The sequence below is a fragment of the Labeo rohita genome, chromosome 7 (genome assembly GCF_022985175.1).
Source record: "Labeo rohita strain BAU-BD-2019 chromosome 7, IGBB_LRoh.1.0, whole genome shotgun sequence".
NCBI classification, from domain to species: Eukaryota; Metazoa; Chordata; class Actinopteri; order Cypriniformes; family Cyprinidae; genus Labeo; species Labeo rohita.
The window spans coordinates 24,574,548-24,597,818 of NC_066875.1; the positions used below are offsets into that span (position 1 = coordinate 24,574,548).

General features: G+C 37.2%; 1 protein-coding gene across 1 annotated transcript in view; it reads right to left on the reverse strand.

The window, feature by feature from the left end:
- Positions 1 to 23,271, reverse strand: part of ptprn2 (protein tyrosine phosphatase receptor type N2) — a 199,445-nt gene that overhangs the window by 23,667 nt on the left and 152,507 nt on the right. Inside the window, exons 13-14 of the mRNA XM_051114640.1 lie at positions 5,952 to 6,167; positions 1,791 to 2,003 (exon numbers count right to left, since the gene is read on the reverse strand). Of these exons, the coding sequence (XP_050970597.1) occupies positions 1,791 to 2,003; positions 5,952 to 6,167 (429 nt within the window). The remainder of the gene's footprint in view (positions 1 to 1,790; positions 2,004 to 5,951; positions 6,168 to 23,271) is intronic.

The following is a 23,271-nucleotide window of genomic DNA, read 5'->3' on the forward strand; positions in this document are numbered from 1 at the left end:
ATGGATTTTTTTATGGCCGATGTTGATATCTTAGAGAGCAGAGTGGCTGATGGTCGATATAAAGCCAATATATACAATATCAAACTATTTAATTTAAAGATTTAAAACATGGTGCAATTAAATTTTTGGTTACACTTTATTTTAAGGTGTCCTTGTTATAGTGTAATTCTACATTTAAGTACTGAGTAATATTAATATTAACTACATGTACTTACAATACGATTAGGGTTAGTTTAAGGGTTTGGTTTAAGGTAACTTGCATGTAATTATGCATAATTTATTGTTATTATAATAGTAAGTACATGTAACATGTAAAAGGACACCTTAAAATAAAGCATTATCAATTTCTTTTTGATGAAATATTTGCTAAATTAGGAAAAAATAATTTAAAAAATTGTAAAAATACTTTTTTTGATTATTGTATTTATTATTATAAACTTGGATTGTTTAAACCGAATTACTATTATATATATATATATTTAAATGACTAAAAAGGAAGCAAATATCAAATAGTAAAAATGTGTTAGACATTCAAAGACTTGTTTAAATGATAAATGCATATTTGCTGAATAGTGATGATAAGTATAACAGTATGCACTTTTCTATTACAAATAATAGTGCTTTTTTCATATACCGTTTACTATTGTGTTCAACATTACTGTCTAATAATTTATTAAATAGAACAGTTAAATATATATATGAAACTAAGGAAGACAGAGAATGGGGGTTCCCGTGCATCAAAATAAAAGTCTGGGAGCTGTCAAAATAAAAGACCCGTTACAGCCAAACTAAAAACTTATTGAAAGACGGTGAAAATTTGCAAATAACAAATATCAGCTACTACATGTAAGCATTAATGCACTGTTCAAAGTGCAATGCGTATTTATACATCCTAACGTTATAGGTTTGCATAAATAGCTTCTACATAAAAACAAAATCTAATTGTCTCTAACAGTCTATAAAAATGAACTGCCAAGTGTTTACTATCCTTGCTGTGTGTGTATGAAGACAAGATGCTTCAAAACAGCTGAAGAATCAATTAAATCATTACCACAGCACTTTGCAAACTTCTGAATGCTTGAACAATGGCTTTGTAATTGTGTACACTTTAGCACATGCATCTCTGCCTAACAACGCACATGGTTTTATTAGCTGCTAAAAAAAACCCCTTAAACAATCTCAATAAGGGACATCCATTACAGGGAAACACAATACGCTAAATGAATCAACTCAGTGGCTGTCTTTTGCTCCACTGCTGGATGTATGATAGATTCCCTGCTCGGTAATGAACACAACGCTACCAGGCACCTATCAGTCTTTCCTGTCGAAGCTGTGCCGAGATGAATAAAACAAAAGTTGGGGCGAAATTAAAACAATCCATTGTGTCAGAAAAACCCAGTGTCCGTGGAGCCCCGCAGTCCTTTTCAGAGCAAAAACAAACCCAAAATCTGAAATAAGTGACTGATGTGAGAAAGAGCTGAAGGGAAAAACAAAAAAAAGCAAGAGACAGAAGCAGAGGAACGTGTTTGGATATCTATCCACCTTTTTTTTCCTATAAAAGTGGACGTGGCTATTTGTAAAATGTATGGGTCTGGCTTCCTGGCATCTGCATCCAGCTATTTTTAGCTTTAGAAAACTCAAGCAGCTAATTTTGCTGCTACGAACCGGAGGTCTCACCCATAGGCTTACTTCCGTGTTGAAGAAAGGTGGATAATGTATCTAAATGTTCATCCTGATTGCAATGGGTGTGAGTGTCCTGTGTTCACACAAGCATATATTAAACTGTTTACCAGTATCATGTGTCCAGTGGAAATGTCCATGTTGGTTTGGGTAGGCTCTTCACTCCAGGAGGATGTGCTGCTGCGGGCGGAGGGACTCTGCATCGGTCCGTCACTGAACTGTGAGGACACGCTGTTAATGCGTGACGTGTGCGATGGATGAAACACCTCTGATCGGTCTCCACGCTCTGATGTCTGCACCGCCATTCGCTGACGACAGAGATCCTATCGAGACAGTGGACAAACATTAGTCTTATCTGTGAAGACATTATCTGGGGCAACTCATAAAGCTGTTCTAAAGAGCAAAATGATCAAGAACACAATCTACAGCATCAAAGCACTGGTTATTATGCTTAGAATATTATAAGGGGTTTTTATATAAGAAAATCAAATATATACAAACTGATACTGCATCAGCATCCCGGGTTTAAATAAATGCGATTTCATTTATCTCTACTTTGCATCTCAGAATGGGTTCATGATACACCCAACAGCACATTACGTCACTGTCTGCTCTACAAGATGAAATCGATCATCTGCATAAACTCGCCAACCCACCAGTGGAGCAAATAATTACTATATGCTAGCAGTCATATTTAAACACAAGGTTCATAGATAAGGGTTCGTCCTCAAAGCGAATACATTTACATATATAATAAATCATAAGGATGTATAATATTTACTTACAATATGACAGTTTGTGACTGAATTGTTTATAAAATACCACCAGAAACATTTAGAATTAGCAATTTATTTACAAAATCAATAGAACTGACTTGAAAATACAGCTAACTCTCTCTTTCAAAATATAGCCACTGCATTTGTCTTTCCTTTAGCCTTAATGACTACATTTTCATCACTCACGTCATCCAGGAATTATAATTCCAAGCTTTAATACTATTTGTCACTTCATCCAAATGAAACAAAGCAGCTTTGCTGTTTGCTGGTGATTTTTCAAATCACCTTCCCAAGGATCAGTGACTCTATGAGGATATCAGATGAATGTTTCAATGAACAAGCTGGATTCTCTCACAGATGTGTCATTAGATCCCTGCTAACCTGGCTCTCAACACATAATTGCTGTGAGCAATTATTCATGGCAGAGCACAGAAAATGTCTGCACTATACCTGACAGATATCACTGAAATAGGAGTCCTGAGAAATTATGTCTGTTAATAGAAAAAATAAATTCAGGGTGCGGGACGCTATTGTCTAAGCCAATCAGAAGACGATGGGATGCTCTCTGCCTGTCAGTCATTTTGCGCGCTGAGATCAGGATTGATCTTTGGGGGGAGGGATTGTGAAAAGGGAGGAAGATGGTGAAATGGCTAACATCGCTTACAGCACTGTTAACAAAACAATTTTGACAACACACACCCTATAATGTTACAACGATTTACAAGAAATTCAATCCATTCTAAAAAAGCTTCAAGCATCTATGTGAATTTCCAAGCTGAAGGTTTTGTAGTATAAAACAACAGCATTTGTAACATTTTAAAGCCATTTTAAAAGCTTTGATTTTATTGCATTGTGCTCGATTGTGATTATTTCTTTTTTCCCTTTGCTTTCCTTCCATTTTATTTACTCAGAGATGAAACAGCACAGACAATTACTTTTTGAAGCAGTTGCTAGTCACAACAGCATGACCCCATCCGAGATCAAATGTCCAACAGTTAAAAAAGCACCCAGATAAAAAAAAGAGAGAGAGATAGAGAGAGAGAGGAGAGTGAGGCTGACAGGAGGGTCAGTGAGGGAGTGTGGGGGTTGGAGGTGGAAGTTTAGTGCGTCTCACTAATGGAGCTCCCCAGTGAGAGAAACCAGGAGGGAAGGTGGGGTGGTGGGGGCTAAATAGAGGCCAGAGAGTTCTAAAATCAGCCACGGACTAGAGGATGGAGCCCACCTTTAACACACTAACATCTGACGTCCAATCGTGAGTCATTCTGACTTTAAAATAAGTAAAACTGCAAAAATATGTGCAAACTTCTAAAACAGTGCCCACTTGCTGATAAAATCTCGTTCATGTTAGCCAGCACAAATTAATGCATACATTTGCTTCTCTTATAACCAGTAAACCAGTCAGTATCAAAATGATTAAAATTTGCATTTAATTATTTAGCAACCATATTTATCCAAAGTGATTTCCAAAGCTTTTTTTTAAAAAACAAACTGTAACAGCGAAACCCAATGAGAGAGAGAAGTGCATAAACAGTTTTTTAAGATTTTTAAGTGAGATAAATGCTCACTGAGTACATATGTTTTTAGATGTTTCTTGAAGGTAGCAAGAGACTTGTTTGTTCAGGAAAATATGAAAAGTGAAAGCTGTAAAAATATATGAACTAAAAGTAAATGAATGAATGCATGTTCTTGATCACATTTAACATTTGTATGCATTGCATTTGGTAAATGCTTTTATTTAAAGCATTCAAGGTGTACATCATCATGTCTGTTTTCATCGGTGTTGAACCAATGACTTTGATGTTGCTAGCACCATGCTCTAGTTTACCAGCCTGCACCTAGTCTCAGAAATCAATCACAAACATGATTTGATCCTTTAATCTCTAATTCTTTAAAAAATATATTACTTTAATAGCATGTTTTTACTTTAAGTTATGTTTGTAACTATAAACGTTTAATGTCATATGAATTAACAAAAGGTAAATCATTTGGGAGTGCATGGAAACACAAACAGAATGACTTCCCTTAATGAAAAATGGATATTGGATTTTATAAGTATGGTTACAATGTGAGAGATAAAAAGACAAAAAGGATCATGAATTGATTTAAGAAACATTGAGAGTATTTAAAAACTACTGTTGGTATCATAACACTGACCTTTTCAAGATTTTGTAATTAAATTGCAGGCAGATACAGGTTGATTTAATCTGAATAGTTTAAATAACTTAAATATATTTTTATTTTGGATTTCAGCACCACTTCTGCACAATTAAAGTACAAAATTATTTGTTTCAATTCAGCAGACTTTAAATATACGAGTGTAGTATACTAAAAGTACAATTGCAGGGTATTTTATTAAGTACTTAATATGTAAATGTATTTGTAGTATGCTTAGCATGAAATAAATGTATTTTAAAAACATTTTAGTATATTTAGTTATTAACAGAGAGAACAAACAAGTGTGAATATGTGTGAGTGTGTTTGATGAAGGAATAAAAATAAAAGTGCAATAGTGTGACAGGGTGTGTGTGAGAGAGTAGGAGGGTGGCGTTGGTGATGGTGGTGTGTGTGTGCGTGTGTGTTTTGATCTTCTACAGAATCATTGCGGCAGAACTGATTCTAATTGCATGTTTCACTGTAAGAGTCCCTGTGCACAAGACTGCATTCATTCCAGCTACAGCAGTTGGGAAATCCCTTACAACTACACAGTAAGAGCCCCTGTCTACGCTTTAATCTTATTCGCTTAAAAAAAAAAAAAAACCCTAAGCAACCCGGCAGATCTAAAGGGCCGAAAGCATTCGCAATAAACCATGATACGACAACATTACGCACAAATTAAAATCAATAAAAAGTAATTAAAACCTGAAATGAAAACATAACAAAGGTGTCAAGACATAATGTGTGACTGCACCGTAATAATATTGAGAAACACCGATTATTTTGCCACACTGATAGGACCGACGTTTATGGAAGGGACTTCTCGACAAAGTGTGAGAGGTTTATTAAATATTGAAGCCGGGGGAGGAAGCCAAGCGCTTGCACCCTGCGATCCAGTCTCATTGAGTACAGCTGAGCCCAACACAAAATCAATAAGCCTTCACCGCAAGCCCTCCCTCCAGGAGCCGTGAAAGAAAGGTCAGACAACAAACTCATTTCCCTGCTAAAAAGGGCTCTGCCTCAATTAGGATTCATATTAAACACCGCTGTCGTGCAAGGACATCTGCGCCTGCTCCAATGGGTCATAATTAAGAAAAAGAAGCTTCAAATGAATTTCACTGCCTTTTTGTTAATGAGCTACAATCATTTTGGAACCGTCAATACACCTGGTCATGATCGCAAATATGGACAGTGTTACTCAGAAAGGCTTTGCTGGATGGGAGGAAAAAATAACCTTGGTTAAGGACAACTCGTGAAAAACAGCGGCGCTTATTCATGTTAAACCGCACGGATGAATTTCAGAGACAACATGATTGGCTGAAATAATCGGCCTGCTCTTACCTGATAGGCTGCCGTGGCATCGTGGCCTGTGTAGCTTCCCAAACCAGCCAGCTTTTCCTTCAGCTTATGGTGGGAGCGATGCCGCAAGCAGTACAGAGCGCCCGACATCCCCAACACCATGACAATAAAAACCATGGAAACCACCACCAGAATCAAAAAGTTGCCTGGCTCCACTTGACTCTGTTTGACCACGGGGATGTGGTTCAGTTTGCCCCTCTGAAATGAGAACAGAGAAGACAGAGAAACATTGTCAATTGAAAACAAGATAATACATACACACATTATATATAAAATATACAGAACAGAACAACTGTTGTAAACATTGATACTGAAATTGTTTCTAGAGCAGCATATGATCATATTAGAATGATTTCTGAAGGATCATGTGACACTGAAGGCTGGACTAATAAAAGAGTTATTTTAAATTGTAATAATACTTACTTATTTCAAAATGTAAGATATTTGTATGCGTATCACACAACTGATCACAGCATAATAGCCAATTGGTGTTTTCATATGATGCATCAAATAAGGCGCCAATATACTGCTTGTAATTATTTCTAGCTATACACTCTAATGTAGATACACCTCAAGCCGACACTTGGGAAGTGAAGGCCCGCTCCACTCTCGTCTTGGCAGGTTGAAGCATGCCACCACAGAGCAATTAGGGTCGGTCCTCACTGTACCAGCTTGTTGCTAATTAGCCTCCAAGTCTTGGGTTTGGTCGGGATGGGGGAATTGGCTCAGACCTCCAAGTTAATAAAATGGGAGAGGGGCTAAGCCGAGGGGGAGTACCTAAGAGGTCCGAGCCCCGCTAACGTTCCACTGTAGAGGGGGTTGTCAGGCTTGTTAGCCCCTCGGGGGGAGGGCTGACAGCCGGGGCTAAGCTGCTGGGGGATTGGCGGCGTATTGTTTCCAAATGCCTTGTGAGGCTGAATAGACTGAGGCCTTTAGAATGGGGTTCAGAGTTTTTTTTTTAATCTGCCTCTATTCGCATTCAGTGCTATCATACCAACCGACTGATCACAGAACTATAAGCCATGCGAGCAAGCGATTGATTTTTCTGATCGGTATTTTAGAAACGACGACTAGTTTCTTGAATACTGATAATCTACTTTGCATTTGTTACTGCGGGATTATTTTTCCTAAAACAGGCTACACCTTGCATGACAGAATGCAAATTTGTGAGGCACAAAATATTTAAATGCAGCTCTAATTACATATGCCACTCTATTTAATCACATACCTAAAATCCCCCATACACTGGCTACACGTTGCTGAAAATATTAGCACCTAAATGTGAGGTTTAGTAGTTTCCAAGGATTAGTTTCCACTTTTTGTGATCGTGAGCTTTTGTTGGTGCAGAAATGGTTTGCTTTCCACCCATCAAACGTTGCATGGAGAGTGTGTAGAGAGGAGGGCGCATTCAGCTGGAATAGAATACCCCCTCTCTCCTTCCCTCCATCCCTCTATAGGCTTAGCGCTCTCAATCGAATTACATGAAAAGATCTCTAACATGAAAAGCTGGCTCTGAAAAGAAAATTGTGCTTGGCTAAATAATGTCCGCAATTAATTATAACTAAATAGAATACATGCATTAGGCATTCGAGCAAGGGACTGGAAAATGGACCAAAAAAGGAGAGAAGACATAAAAGAAAAAATGAAAAATGTTGTCCTGAGGTAATCTATTCCCCCAGTTAAACGCAGACTACAGTGTGAATGTGAAATTAAAAATGACTATGAAAATGAATCTTACAGCAAAACTGTAAATATACACATACATATATTAAAATAAAATAAACTACCTGTGTCAAAGCAAGGTTGACAAAAATATTTTGTGTTATACGTGCAAAAATATTTCTTATGATCTAAACATATTATCCTGGTGCATGAACAATTGATATATGTAATTAAAAGGGGAAAAAAATCTCAATTTCACAGAGGAATTATTAGAAAAATAATTAAAAAAAGAAATGTAGAACAGCAAAATGTAGAAATGCAATGCAAACTCTACATGGTAAGTTGTATTGTGGAATTATCTAAATCTTTACTCACAAAAAAGAAAAAGAAATCTCGATTGAAGAAAAAAAAAAGCTGATTATTCCAATTGAAAAAAAATGTCAAACCTTCTCACTTCCTGCAACACATTTAGCAGAAAACCCGCAAAAACACAGTTTACATAAAGCAGAGAAGAAAACTACAACAAGGGAAAAAAGGAGACAGAAAAAAGGGAAAAAAGAGGGAGAGACAGAATCCTTTATGCTTTTATGGTTTTGTTCTTCTGTAGGGAATAAAATTGGACTTGCAAATTTCTGATTCACAGGAGTCTACTGAAAAAAGACAGACAAGTTCAAATGAAGCATTAAAAAAAAAAAAAAAAAAAAACTAAGGTTCCCAAATCCTCATCTGAATTAGAAACGCAAAGAATTCTGTGCGTATACATCTATGAAGCATCCTGAATTTAAATACATAATTAAAAAATAAAAACAAAAATTCTTATTTTAATTTTTCAAATAAGAAATGACGATAAAAGAACATTGTTAATTGTTAAAAAATATATAACAGATAAACATAAAACAAATACAAAAAAGAAAAGCAAGACAGCAAACAAGAAGAGAAAAAATATGTTACTGGGTGAGATGTGTTCCTGGATAAATGGGTGTGTTTGCAGGGTCATCAGATATTGTTTATTCTCAGCTTTCAGCTAATGAATCTCTTGACTGAAACTTTCCCACACTGACAAAATTCAAATTCTGATACATGTACGTTTTTAAAAGGAGCGATTAAATAACGACAACATCTGTAAAACATTAAATCAGCGTCCATACAAAATAACACTTCAATCCAGCACTACTGACCAAGCCAAGGTAAAACACCCAACAAAAAGATCAATGTACGGCCAGACAAATATCACCAGAAGCAATTAACTTTTTTATGCTGTCTGTATGTATGGAGTTTTGGTTTTTATAAAGTTTTATTTTACTCTACCCTTTTTCGCTCTACAAAAGACGAAGATAAACAAAATAATTGTATATTTGAGAAAGGACAAAAGGGAGATGTATTTGGGATGCTCAGGCTGATTTAAATCATTAAGGGAAGGGTTGGGTTGAGGAGAGACTGTGACGGGTGAAAGGTTGAGACAAGGGCCGCCCAGATATCCTTTCACTATTACACACAATAATCACTCTACCTTAAACCTTCCACTCCAATTCCAGCTCTATATCTTAAAAATGCAATGTAACAAATGAATAAATAAATACATACACTTAATGTAAAAAAAAAACATTACATTTAAAAAGAACTGAATTAAACATCATGGACACGATATTGAACAAATGAAAATCCGTCTTTCAAAATATGCATTCCTAGTTTTTATATATAAATTTTAATTCACTAATTTTTTGCACAACACAAAACTACACTAAAATTTGTATTAAGTGAGAAAAATATATTTTTTGTTTTACTGCATATAGAAAGTCTAAATTGCATTCCCATTAATCCTACTGGATACATTCAGTTAATTTGCATCAGGGAATATATGTAAATGCATTATGAGTTTAATTATATCTTACATTTCACTCATGTTAACTTTTCAATGTAAATTAGAGATTAGACATACCCAATGTGTAAAAATATTTACATTTAACGTCAAAATTTAAACTGAATATACGGAATAAGCACAGAATGAATCTCTGATCACTGCAATTTGTCAAAAGTCCTTGAAGTTTACAACACTATTGCCCCACAGGACTCATTCCATTCTTGCAAAAATTAAAATTGTCAGAGATAAACTACGTACAGCCCTTATAAATTACCACTAAATAGTGCAATAAGTTTTCCCACCCTATATTTATCCTCCATCGTCCGTCCTGTTCATCTTTCTTATATTATTATTATTTTTTGGCTCCAAGTCATTTGCAACTCACAAAGACCCACGCAGATTGAACACACCGCTTTCCGTGCAATCGATTTCCCACAAACCAGCAGCTAAACACGATTCCTCCCTCTATAAAGAAACAGAACGATGTTTCTGTTTGTACTCTGTAGCATTTTGCTCAGCTCTTACTACCACTCTATATTGACTCACGACCCGTATCAATTACATAACGATCTGCAAACCATCAAATCGCACACACTATGCAAGAGCTTCAATCAGCAGAGGCGTCTGAAACGAAAAGCACGATGAAATGTGTCATGCTGTAGCACCGCCATCTAAGTCTTGCAGGACAGTGTCACTCTCATTATCAGTCCAGATGCATCCGGATGCGCAATAAGTTTTAGGTGACGCTTAATGGCGCTTTCACAGCCTGATTACATTTATTTACCGACCATTATACCTGCGCATCAACAGACAAGTGTAAGTCCAATAGATAGTTACCTAGTTCCATTGTCGGACAGCGCGGGAGGGATGCTTTTCAAGATCCTATTCCGCCTTTCTACATCAGATGTCCGACTGGCGACAGCAGCCTCCTCTCGCAATCCCGCTAGCTAAGAAAAGTTTTTAACCTTCCCGTTCGCGTCCACCTCAACAAAAGACCTTCGCTGTTCGAAGTCTTTACTTAAATAGCTAGAAATGAAGAAAAAAGAGTTTGAAAGAGGCAGAGCGGGAGAAAAAAGGCGAGCTAAATCGTCCGCCACATTTCCCAAAGACTTATAAGAAGCTGCAGTGGGTTGTCTTGTCCTTTGAATGATCATGTGCGACTGAAAAGCCAGGGTTTTTTCACGGAGCCCCTCCTTATATTCAGCGAGACTCGAGTCGCTGTCTGTAGCACATGTCACATCCACTGGTTGCTATAGCGATGCCTCCACATGTTGCCCACAGCGTAGAGGGCCAGTTTGAATGGACGGAGAGCTTGTCACTCATTTGTTCAACTATTCGGGATTTCTGCGCCTGCTGAATCGTTCGCGCTTGGATTTTCCCTAAGCGTTCTCCCACGTCTTTAACCCGTTATATCGCAATCAAAACTAACTAATGTTGCAACGCCTACTGCCAACTACAGTCTGTACGAGCCAGACAGCGACGGACGCTTCACTCACCACAGCCTGTATCGACCCGTCGTTTTACGACTGACTTCAAAGAATATAAGTCAATTATATTAACACTGTTTTGCATGGTACATTATTGATTTAACTTACAGTACACATGACTAGTATTAGACATAGGCTAGTAAGATTCATCAGATTCATAAGGTGTGTAATGCCAGAGGAGGAGCTGGGTTTCTCTCAAGTTTTTTTTCTTCTTTTCACCTAAACATCTAATAGAGATTTATTTCCTTTCCTTAAGCAAATCTGGTTTGCTCAGTGGTATTATTATAATAAAATAAAGCATTAAATAATATAATCATAATAAATAATGCATGTTTGAAAAACGTCTTTTGTGTTTTCCTTTAAATGTAGTTGTGTTGGTTTATCCTAATATATAAGGGTTGATTCATTAATGTTAAAGAACATTTTTTATTTGAATACAATCAATTCATTTACATATTCCATTTTTTAGGATACCACTTTTTTCATTGTAGGGCATAGAAACAGAAATAGCAATAGCATCAAATAGAACTTATTTTGTTCTTTATAAAAATTAGAATTTTGGGAGACTATTGTGAGGTTTGAGGAGGGCAACAGCTGCAGCGAGCAGAGAGGGATTACCAAGTCTAACGAAGAGAATAGAGAGAGGGAAAAGAGGGGAGGGGGAAGCTTGTTTGAGTGTTTGTGTGTGTGTGTGTGCGCGAGAGAAAGAGAAAGCAATGCAAGCACTCAGAGAGGGAGAGTGTGTAAGAGCTATACAACATGTGCCCGTGAGGTGTAAGTGGCTGTGTTTGTGTGTGTGTGTGTGTCTGTGGGTTGGAGAAACTGGGGGTGGGGTCCCGTCAAATGCAGATGACGAGTCTGCGGAGGGGTCTTCGGTTTATCTTTGGTTTCAGCTGCACTCCTCCCTCCGTTGTCCCCTGCTTACCCCTCTTTGTCCCACAGCGTGACAGCTGGAGTTGGCAGAAATGAGAGAGGAACAAATAAAGTGGTTCACCCGCTCCTGAATCTCGAGATCAGATAAACACACCTCAGCGTGAGCACCGGCCAGACGTACTTCCACCTTTAACCTCACCTCGCTTTATTTTGCTTTCTTGCTGCAAGAATCTGGGCGTGCTGTAGTTGAATGACTTGTATACAATATGATCTTCGATGTGGACAAACTGCACACAAGCCCAAAACCGCAGAAAGCACAGTTAACCACACTGAGCTATCCACTTTATGATTGCGTGCCTATTTTGTCTGCATATCTGTGTGATTAATTCCTGCAAGAATGGTACATCTGTGGACTAATATGCATTGAATCATTATTTCACAGCTTCAACCGATGATGCATCAACCATTTGTGCCATTTTCTAGAGAACAAAATCTGGATGACTAAAAACCTCACTGCCATTTCTGACAACACACATACATACAACGGTTCAAGGAATGATATATGAAGTTGTAGACGTTTAATGTCACCAAAAAATGCAATATCATTTTTCAACAAGGACTTCAGCACTAACTTGTAACTAAACCTAGAGCTGCACTATGTGGAGACAGCACTGCATGTCTTCAGGCTGTAAAGAGTCCTGTGGTGACTGACAAACAATACTACCATCACTTGAAGTACTCACTTAACTGTACTGATCAATCTAAATCACAGACTGCAGAAGAAGAGAGTGATGTTAAACAAGCATCTGGATAGAGGGTGAAGTCAGGCTGCCTAAACTGTGCCTCCAACTATACCCACAGACTGCACCATCTGTCTGCATCTTTCCTCAGGTCACAAATGTAGATGCTTGAACACTGTATAGTGATTGTAGGCTTCACACAGGAAGAGAATTTGCAAAACTGCTTATTTTAATTGATTTTGGCAAATTGTTTGATGCTGTAAGGTGTCTTGTGACAATTGGTTATTCTGTTAATATTTTATCTGTTAGTATTAAATTCATTCTGCACATCTTTTCGGTTAAAATGCACCATTCTCTTTGCTTCTCTCCTTGTGCTTTTTCTTTGTTTAATGCATCTAACAATCAAACCCATTAACTTGTCTAACCGTCTAATACTACACAGCTAAAATGTGCCAGAACTATTTATTTCCCAACAGTGTAATTGATTTTGATGTTGCTTAAAAGGACGTTACAGCTTAATTTTGCTAGGTGCAAAAAATTAAAGTACATATTGTACACTCTTGATATTTTATATCTATCCTTACCAAGGTTTGTGCATTTCAAGTAAGACAAACAACAATATGCTGTTGTTTAATAGAGTTGGCTAGTCCAAACAGGTCTCATGAGGAGTCATAATTTGTACAAGATGGTGAAACCATATTAAAAGTATATGACCGAAACATAAATGTAACTATTAATTTAATAGGAAAACAACTATGAAAATCAAACCGTTATACAATCCAAGTCGTATGATATCATAAGATTTTGCCTTGCTGTATGAAGTTGCCAATAAAAAGTGTTGGCTGTGATGGTGTAAAGGTGCATTATGTGGAATAGCAAATGTACAGCTGTTTTCAATGACTTGGCACAAAGCAGTAAACTTTGTTAAATAGACTACTTTACAGTGGTACCAATCAATACTATGTCAGACGTTTAAGGACTGTCAGTTGTTCATCACTAAAACTGTGTTTAAATGCAAGTATACATTGTGTAAAACAGCACAAACATCACCATGTCTTTTGACATCCTATTTTTCCATGTTCCATTGAAGGGATAGTTCACCCAAAAATGAAAAATCTGTCAGTAATTACTCACCCTCATATCGTTCCAAACCCCTAAGACCTTTGTTCATCCTCGGAACACAAATTAAGATATTTTTGATGAAATCCAAGAGCTTTCTGACCCTGGATAGACAGCAACGCAACTGACACGTTCAAGCACCAGAAAGATAGTAAGGACATTGATGAAATAGTCCATGTGACATTAGTGGTTCAACTGCAATGTTATGAAGCTACGAGAATACTTTTTGTGCAGAGAGAAACCATATAATGAGTTTATTCAACAATAAATGGAATAACAAAATAACGAGTTTATTCAACAATATCTTCTTCCTGTCAGTCTTCGATGCTTGTTCACGACAGCACTGCGTCGTGGTACTCTAGTAAACAAAAATCTAGGGCTGCTCTCGACTAATGACTTTTCTGGTCGACTAGTAATCGTTCATTGTAAGCATAAGTCAACTATTATTTGCATGTTTACTAATAAACCATAAAAAAAGCCTTTAATTGCCTACATAGCGCACGGAAAAAAACTTGCCACAGTGCACTGGCAGATTATTAGTGTGTCAGGGAAAAACAGTAATTTATTGATAAACTAGTTAATAATTTAGTTAATAATTTGTGGATAAACTAGTGCTTTCTTTGTTTTCGGCCTAAGAGATAAAGTTGCCCGACAATGACTCATCTCCGCAGTAGTGATGCGCCTGTATGCATGTTTCGTACAGATCTGAGAATATCTGTTTTCTATTTGACTTCATTTAGAAGTAGACATTTCACTCTATAGATATATTTTTCATGTCTGTAAGGCAAGTAGAGGCTACACAGAGTTTCAAAGTTTTGCACTCAAGTTCACAGAGGCCGAGACAGCAAAAAGTGCATCCTGTTTGCTTTCATTATTTTACAAAAACTCAATGTTTTGTTGTTATTCTGAGTGCACACAAATAAATGTATCGAGTCAGATTCTAAAGCTGTATTACTTTTATGTGTATAACCAAAAATGACTGCACCGGCGACTCCTTCTGGCATGCAGTGAGCACACTACTATTCAGAAACTTGAACAGCACATATTTTTCTAGGTTAACATTAGATTGAGCAGCCATGTTAAGTTGCTACTATTTACATTTCAGATATAAAAGCCATATTTGTGGTCGATGAATGATAGGTGAGCATTTGCATGTTCTGCATGATGTACTATATATTACCACATAAACCAGCCGTTAACGATCTGTCCATCACGGAATGCGTAACTTCGCCACTTCTCGTGGATTTTTTTCTACAACTTTTTTTCTAAAATTTTGGTCGGCCAAGCCTCTTTTCGTCAACTATTGTTGGGGGCAGCCCTACAAAAATCACAAAAATACAAAACAAAACAAAAATAATGACTAAAACTGTTGTGAATGCGCATCAAAGACACAAAAGAGAAGAAACTGTTAAAGTCGTTATTTTTATTTTCTTTGTGCGCAAAATGATTCTCATAGAATAAAGGTTGAACCACTGATGTCACATGGACTGTTTTAATGATGTCCTTACTACCTTTTTGGGTCTTGAATGTGTTAGTTGCATTACTGTCTATGCAGGGTCAGAAAGCTCTCGGATTTCATCAAAAATATCTTATTTTGTGTCAGAAGATGAACAAAGGTCTTATGGGTTTTGAATGACGTGGGTAATTAATTAATGACAAAAATTTCATTTTTGGGTCAACTATCCCTTTAAGTTTTCATTCTTACTGACTGCTGTCACCCCATGGTTTGATTTTCTTTATTTGCGTCCTTTTTCATGTTATTTTGTAGCTAACTCACCAGTTGTTAGTTTTTGGTCTTGCTATACACAAGATGCCTGTACAAGATACCTGTCAAAAATCTTTCACCTCAAATAAAATTCCTGACTGCATCGATTCCAATTAAACTGACTCAATTTCAACCACATAAAATTCCCCCGAACAACAGTAAATGTGAAGAAACCTTAAGAAGAAAAAGTAGCCTAATCAAAAATAGTTTTTTGACTCAGCATTCCTATATGAAAGACTGAGAAAACAAGCATTTGCTTAATAAATTATCTTGTCTGTCAGGGCATTGTAACACTTTGCATTTTTGGCTAGTTTTAGAACATGAATCCACTTCACCACTGATGAGCCAACATCAGGATGTTGTGTGACATTTTCAGGGCATTTTGGAGTGAATTAACTTTACATTTCCTTCATGGATGAAAGAGATTTGGTGGAGGGGAGAAGATGGGAAAAAAAACAACCCGTCTCTAATCCACGCTGAACACTGGCGCACTAATTGGCGAGCGCTAACATTTGGCTCGCTATGTCTCATACATATATAAGGCTTAAAGGACTAATTTAGGGAGAGATATGTGTCGGCCATGTCGCTGCAGTCTTTGCCGTAGATTAGCTTGTTAAAATAAGCTCCCTCATTGTCTGAATCTAGGCTAGAGCTAGACCCATGCCAGGCGGTTCAAAGCTATGAACAAGCTAGCGATCAAGGTAAATGCTACGCTTGTCATCTTGTGTATATGGACTCAGCATGATCAAAACCCAGCAACACACAACATACACAGCTGACTTAGCTACAAAATAACACTGAAAAGCAAACCAATAAAGAAAATCAAACCATGAGGCGACACAGTTACTAAGAATAAAACTTCATGGAACATGGAGAGCAGGATGTCAGAGGAATATCGGCGCCACTTGTGCTTTTTCACACAACATACACGTGTCTTGCTCATGCTGAAACATTCGGACACATGACTTCAGTGAAGAAACAATTCTTGGAAATCTTCGACTGATGTGGTATTGACTGGTACCACTGTGAAAACATCTATTCAACAAATTTTACTACTTTGTGCCGAGTCATAAAAAACTCTCTAAGCTGCGCAATTACTGTTCCACGCTGCTGCTGATCTGGTGAAAAATGCTGACTCACGCTTCAGTCCACCTTACTCAAAGCTGCTCGGGCCAGGGCCAACAATTAAAGTATTCCCTTAATGCCCATATCAATACTTCTGATAGGCTCCCTTTAAAGTTTAAGAGTAATGGATTTCATTAGGAACATTGTACTCTCAGGGCCTTCAGCCATAGTTATTATGTTGAACTCTATTAGCAGTTCTTGCTTTTTAAAGGACATGCTTGGAAGCCACTTTGAAATGAGATATGACGAAATCTAATGATGAAATTGCAGTACGTTTTGGCATTTAGGTCATTTCAAACATGAATCAGTTTGAACGTACAAACATGTGTAATCAATTTTGTGTTATTTGTCATTGCTTCGTTTGGACCTTACTTTTTAGCTGCGCCTTAATCACACGGTTACTATAAATAATGCATAAGTTAGGTTAAAAGGTTTAATTTCTTCATTATAGTACAAAAAACGTAACAATTATAATCTGTCCCCTAAGAAGAATCTTACAGATTATGTATTTGGAGCATGGAAATCCCTTCAGTTTAAAACACCCCCGCACACAGAATGTGATTTGCGCCCTACTTTTAACTGTGTTTAAAACACAATCTGTAATTGATAAACAGAACTTGAGCATTACTTTGGAGGTTAAAGAGAAAGGCCTGTTTTAAAAGCCTTGCACAGAAGTAGAAAATCCTGTTGCTGAAGGTGTCTCATGCCTCCACTGAGAGTCAGTCAGGTGCAGTAATTACAGACTGCTGCTCCACCATTGCCTCTCAAACCTCAAAAGACCAGTGACCCAAGTACTGTGATCTACCTGCTGAAGAATTTGGAGAGTTTTCACAGAACTTATTTCTTACTGCCATTATGTTGCCATAGATGAAATGTCTTCACTTTGTGGGTCAAGTCCTGCAGTTACGTTAAAAGCAATCGCTGAAAGTCTAAAAGTGTAAAAAGAAAGATTACCGTGATGTCATTGCTGATAAGTCAAGAGATGTGAGTGGTTAGTGGCTACGACCCATAATTTATCTTATGCCTACAAGAAAATTACACAATGAAAAAACCTATCACCCTGCAGCAGCTACTTTGCTCACACAGGTATATACTAGAGCCCTGACTCTTTTCACATTTGTACAAAGCTAGAAAGTATTATTTGCACATACGGACAGCAGATGAAAATGAGCAGTTGGCTAAATCTGGCGCACTTACATTAGTGTGATGCTTGATAAATGTGCTGTGTCCCTGACAAATAAATAACACGAAATGAAAAAAAAATTAGACACTGGAGTTTGAGTCATATTTACAGAATTGCAACATGGCCAAAAGTATGTATAAAGTACATCTTGTAAATAACAGGTTTGGCTATTCCTGTAATTCCAATGAAAACCAATGTTAATGCTCTTGTGAAAATGTTGTGAAAACATGTTTGCTCCCATCCTGATTTCTTTTGTTTTTGCCTATATCTTTTACTAAATTTTTGTTGAAATGAAAACAAAATATAACAAAAAGTAAACACAAAATGCTGTTTTACCGAAGCATGAAAGTTACACTCTTAAAAATAAAGGTGCTTTAAAGGGATCTTCACAGCGATGCCACAGAAGAACCATTTTTGGTTCCACAAAAAACCTTCTTTAAAGAACCATCTCTTTCTTTCCTTTTTACAATCTGAACAACCTTCTTTCGCCACAAAGAACATTTTATGGAACCATTTAACAAGAAAAGGTTCTTTTATGGCATTGTGAAGCACCTTTATTTTTAAGAGTGTATCTAACACCAGCTGGGCCTGTTTGAAAATATGTTTATCAATACTTCACATACTTTTTTCCCTGAACAACAATGCTACAGCCAGTTACTCTACTTTGAAATGTGCATTCAGTGTCAAAATTCTCGTTTTTGTTTTGATCTTTGTGATCGCACATTCAACCAGACCTAAAAAGCTCTATGACCAGATGAATATTAATGCTGAGAAATCAACAGTGCCTTCCATTATCAATTAAACTCATTCCTGTTGTGTGTCCTCAATCTGGCAACCGTCAAGTCTGAGGAAGAAGAAAGTGGAGAAACAGCTCTCACCGATATTTTGAATTTGGACTGCAGCACCTGTTCAACCGCTAGCTTTCAAAATTGCACCTTTGAATGGTTTCAACAGCAGGAAGTTGGTTAAAAGGTCTTACCTACTAACACACTATGCCAAAGGTAAAAGAAATTGCTCACTAGCCATTACTTCCAAATGGAAAAAAAAACCTTCCCAGAAGAAGTGACTGACCTTCCAAAATTCCTCCAAGAGCACAGCTACAGCTCATCTAGCAAGCCACAACGGACTCAAGGACAACATCATAAGAACTGTAGGCCTCTCTTGCATCAATAAAGGTTTCCGTTCGCTATCAGAAAGACACTGGCCAAAAATGGCATAAACCACTGGTAAGGCTGGTCTGAATTTTGCCAAAATACACCTTATTGATTCTCAAGCCTTTTGTCTACTGTTTTGTAAACTGATGAATCAAAAGTGGAACTGTTTGGAAGATAGGGGTCCCGTTGCATCTGACATAAACCAAAGACTGAATTCCACAAAAGAAGTGTACTGATGTGGGGATGCACTGCTGCTTCAGGGCCTGGGAAACCTGCAATAACTGAGGGAAACATGAAAATTTAAAAGTCTACTTTCTACCAGGAAAAGAGGACATCCAGTCTGCAGTTTGTAAATTGAAGCCCAAGCGCAACTGGATTATGAAGACAGGGATTGAAAGCATAAGAGCAAGTCTACCTCTGAATGGCTTCAATTTAGCAAAATTAAAGTTTGAAGTGGCCGAGTCAAAGTCCTGAACTTGAACCCTATTGAGATGCTGCGGTTTCATGCTTAAAAACCATCCAATGTGGCTAAACTGAAGCAGTTCTGCAAAGAAGAGTGGGCCAAAATTTCACCACAATGCTGTGAAAGACTGACCCCAGTTATCAGAAGCATTTGGTTGCAATTCTTGCTGTAAAAGATTTTAAAGAAGTTTTAAGGAGCAATTTGTTTTTAACTGGATTGACAGATTTGATTTTTCATTGTTTCAATCAATTCAATGAAAAACTATATATGTTTAAACAGGTAGTCTTTGTTTTATGTTATATTTTGTTTAAAGATCTAATAGTATGAAATACACACAAAAACAACAGGCATTCTATACCGGTAAACTTTTCTAAGCATGTGTTTTATATCTTGTGATCCTATTATTCCACTTTCAACCAATCTATTAGATATCTCAATGGTCAATCTTCTCCTGAAGGAGAATCCTGAAATAACCTGCAAAGAGCTCACAGATCCCAAGATCTCTCCATCTAAAAATTCTATAGCAACAGCTACTTTGTAATAAACTAGGAGCTTGTGTGGGAGCAGAGCTTGTATACCACATATATTAAACAACCTTAGAAAGAGATGGGTGATGTTTTTAAGACAGTCCCTGTTGATGTTTTCAGCTAAGGTCATCCGAGCTCTGTAAACTGAGGATTCTGAGACAGCTTCCATTGTTACACCATCACCGCAGACATCATTACTCACCATCCATACATCAGTGTCAGATCTGCCACCTTGTTCCTGTATGCAGTCTCATTACTGCTGATTACGACTCTCATTCACACATGACACCTTGCTTTTACCCTGATCTGGTAATGGACATTTTTAAAATCAGCCTGTGACTATAAAGACAGACAGTGAGAGTTTGAAAACAGCGAAGAGCTATCAGGTCATCCTTTGCACACACATCAGCTGACTGAAAACTAAAGAAAACAGTTAGAAATACCTCAAGCAGGCAAACGGTTGATGTGGGGAACTTTTACATTCAAGGCATGTAGCAGATGCTCTTATCCAGAGCAACTTAGCATCGCATGAGACTGTTGTGATCAACAGATGGCATGCATGCAATTTGGAAAAATATCTGCTAGGAATGAAGTGCTTTTGTACAAATACAAACAAGTACAGTAGTACCAGTACAATAAGCCTAATATATGTCATTTTATTATTCGTGATAGTCCACAGCCCTAAACCATTTGTTTCCCTTTAAAAATGTTTGATGGACCATGCTGAGTTACACATGGCTTTTTTGTATAGTCATCCATCTAGGAATTGCATGTGCTGGTGAGGTCCTTTAATCTATTATGTATGTCTCTGTTAAATTATGGCTTTTGATTATGGCTATGACCTGATTTTCATTAGGATACAGCCAGGATACACTATATTATAGATTATATTATCCACATACTCTTTCATGAATCCTTAATGAATGCTTAAACACACTTTAATCAGAAGTTGTGGATCATTGCTCCACTTCTGCTAGCGGCTTCTGTACAATATTATGTGTGAATGTCTTTTTAATGCTGCGGTGTTTAAAGTTCAGCATCATCCTCAAAACAACCAGATGGAATTTTTTCTTATTTTCTGATGATGCTTGTAAAAACACTTTAACAGTGGCTTTACTGCAATACACTTTTTCAGCCTAAAACTAAATTTTAAAGGACAATGCACACTACTAGGGCTGGCCGATAAAATGATAATTATTGTGATATAATTTTCCTCGATAACACAAGATCAAAAAACATTCGATATAATATTACAATGAAATGGCGCTACTCATTTGAAGTGCACCACACGGACCGTTTATCCACTTGGCTCATAGTTTAAACGCCAATACAGGCGCAAGGCGAGTTTACTAGAGCAGATGCATTCACTCGCTGATAAGCTTTGGACAGGCACTAAATAGCACTGTGAGATCCAGTGTGAAGTGCTTGGATTCAGGAGTAATGGAATTTAATTAAAGTATTTTTTGTGACTAAGCTATAGTATTTATGCATTTACAATAGATGTATTTAGACTACTGTTTTTATACAAATATCTGGAAACCATATAGATACATTTTTATCATGGTGTTGTTTTAACTTTGATTATCATAATCTAAATGTATGCTACTATAAAAAAGACCAATGGTTAATTTGAATAAAACTCAAAGAATCAAAATAATTAAATTTCACCACATAAAAAATAGGTTGTTACAATACTACGACGGCGTTTTAGTGCCACCTTAAAAAATAAAAAAAAATCTAAGATTACGAGATTAAACTCGTAATATTTCGAGAATAAACTCGAAACTACGAGAATAAAGTCGAAATGTTACGAGAATAAAGTCGAAATGTTACGAGAATAAAGTCGAAATGTTACGAGAAAAAAAGTCGAAATATTTCGAGAATAAACTCGTAGTAATACGAGATTAAAATCGTAGTATTTTGAGAAATAATGTCAAAATTAGGAAAAGAAAGTCGTATTTTACGTGAATGTATTGTACGCTTCCACCCACAACACAAACCGACTGAAGCTGTCAATGCAACCATTAATTGCAATGCCGTACGGCTTGAGTTTATCATATGAATCCATATGCCACAATGCGCTGGGACCCCGGCTGAAGTACTGGCGAAGCCGTTTTTCTACTGTCGTGCCGAACGGTTCTTAAAACGCTGTCCGTCTCCGTTGGCATGCATATCCCCTCAGCATTTGTTGGTAACCTTATACCTGTCGTCGCCTTTTGTTTATTTTATTTTTTGCGTTGTTTGTAGTTGTGTCCTTTTTTCTGTTATTTAACAAAGTCCCAAAAACAGAAACATCTGATCATCATCCATATCTCTGTTTATATTACAATTGCGTTACCAAGGCAACGACTGACACATTTGTGTTTACATTCCAAAGAGTTCCGTTATCAGCACCACAGTGGAAAATGAAGCCGTATCCGTGCTGACTGGCCCGGATGGGCACGGATCGGCACGGAACGGAACGGTTAAGCGAAGAGAACGGTTCGGCCCGATAGTGGAAAAGCGGCTAAAGTCTCTTGAGAAACAACATCCTGTTCGAATAGCACACAGATGTAACCACCGATATCCGTGGAGTCGACCACTGGTCGCCATTTCAGACTGCACAAAAGAGGCAATTTCGGAGAATAAAGTCGAAATGTTACGAGAATAAAGTCGAAATGTTACGAGAAAAAATCGAAATATTTCGACTTTTTCTCGTAACATTTCGACTTTATTCTCGTAACATTTCGACTTTATTCTCGTAACATTTCGACTTTATTCTCGTAACATTTCGACTTTATTCTCGTAGTTTCGAGTTTATTCTCGAAATATTACGAGATTAATCTCGTAATCTTAGATTTTTTTTTTTTTTTTTTTTTTAGGTGGCACTAAAACGCCGTCGTATTTTAGTGCCACCTTAAAAAATAAAAAAAAATCTAAGATTACGAGATTAAACTCGTAATATTTCGAGAATAAACTCGAAACTACGAGAATAAAGTCGAAATGTTACGAGAATAAAGTCGAAATGTTACGAGAATAAAGTCGAAATGTTACGAGAAAAAAAGTCGAAATATTTCGAGAATAAACTCGTAGTAATACGAGATTAAAATCGTAGTATTTTGAGAAATAATGTCAAAATTAGGAAAAGAAAGTCGTATTTTACGTGAATGTATTGTACGCTTCCACCCACAACACAAACCGACTGAAGCTGTCAATGCATCCATTAATTGCAATGCCGTACGGCTTGAGTTTATCATATGAATCCATATGCCACAATGCGCTGGGACCCCGGCTGAAGTACTGGCGAAGCCGTTTTTCTACTGTCGTGCCGAACGGTTCTTAAAACGCTGTCCGTCTCCGTTGG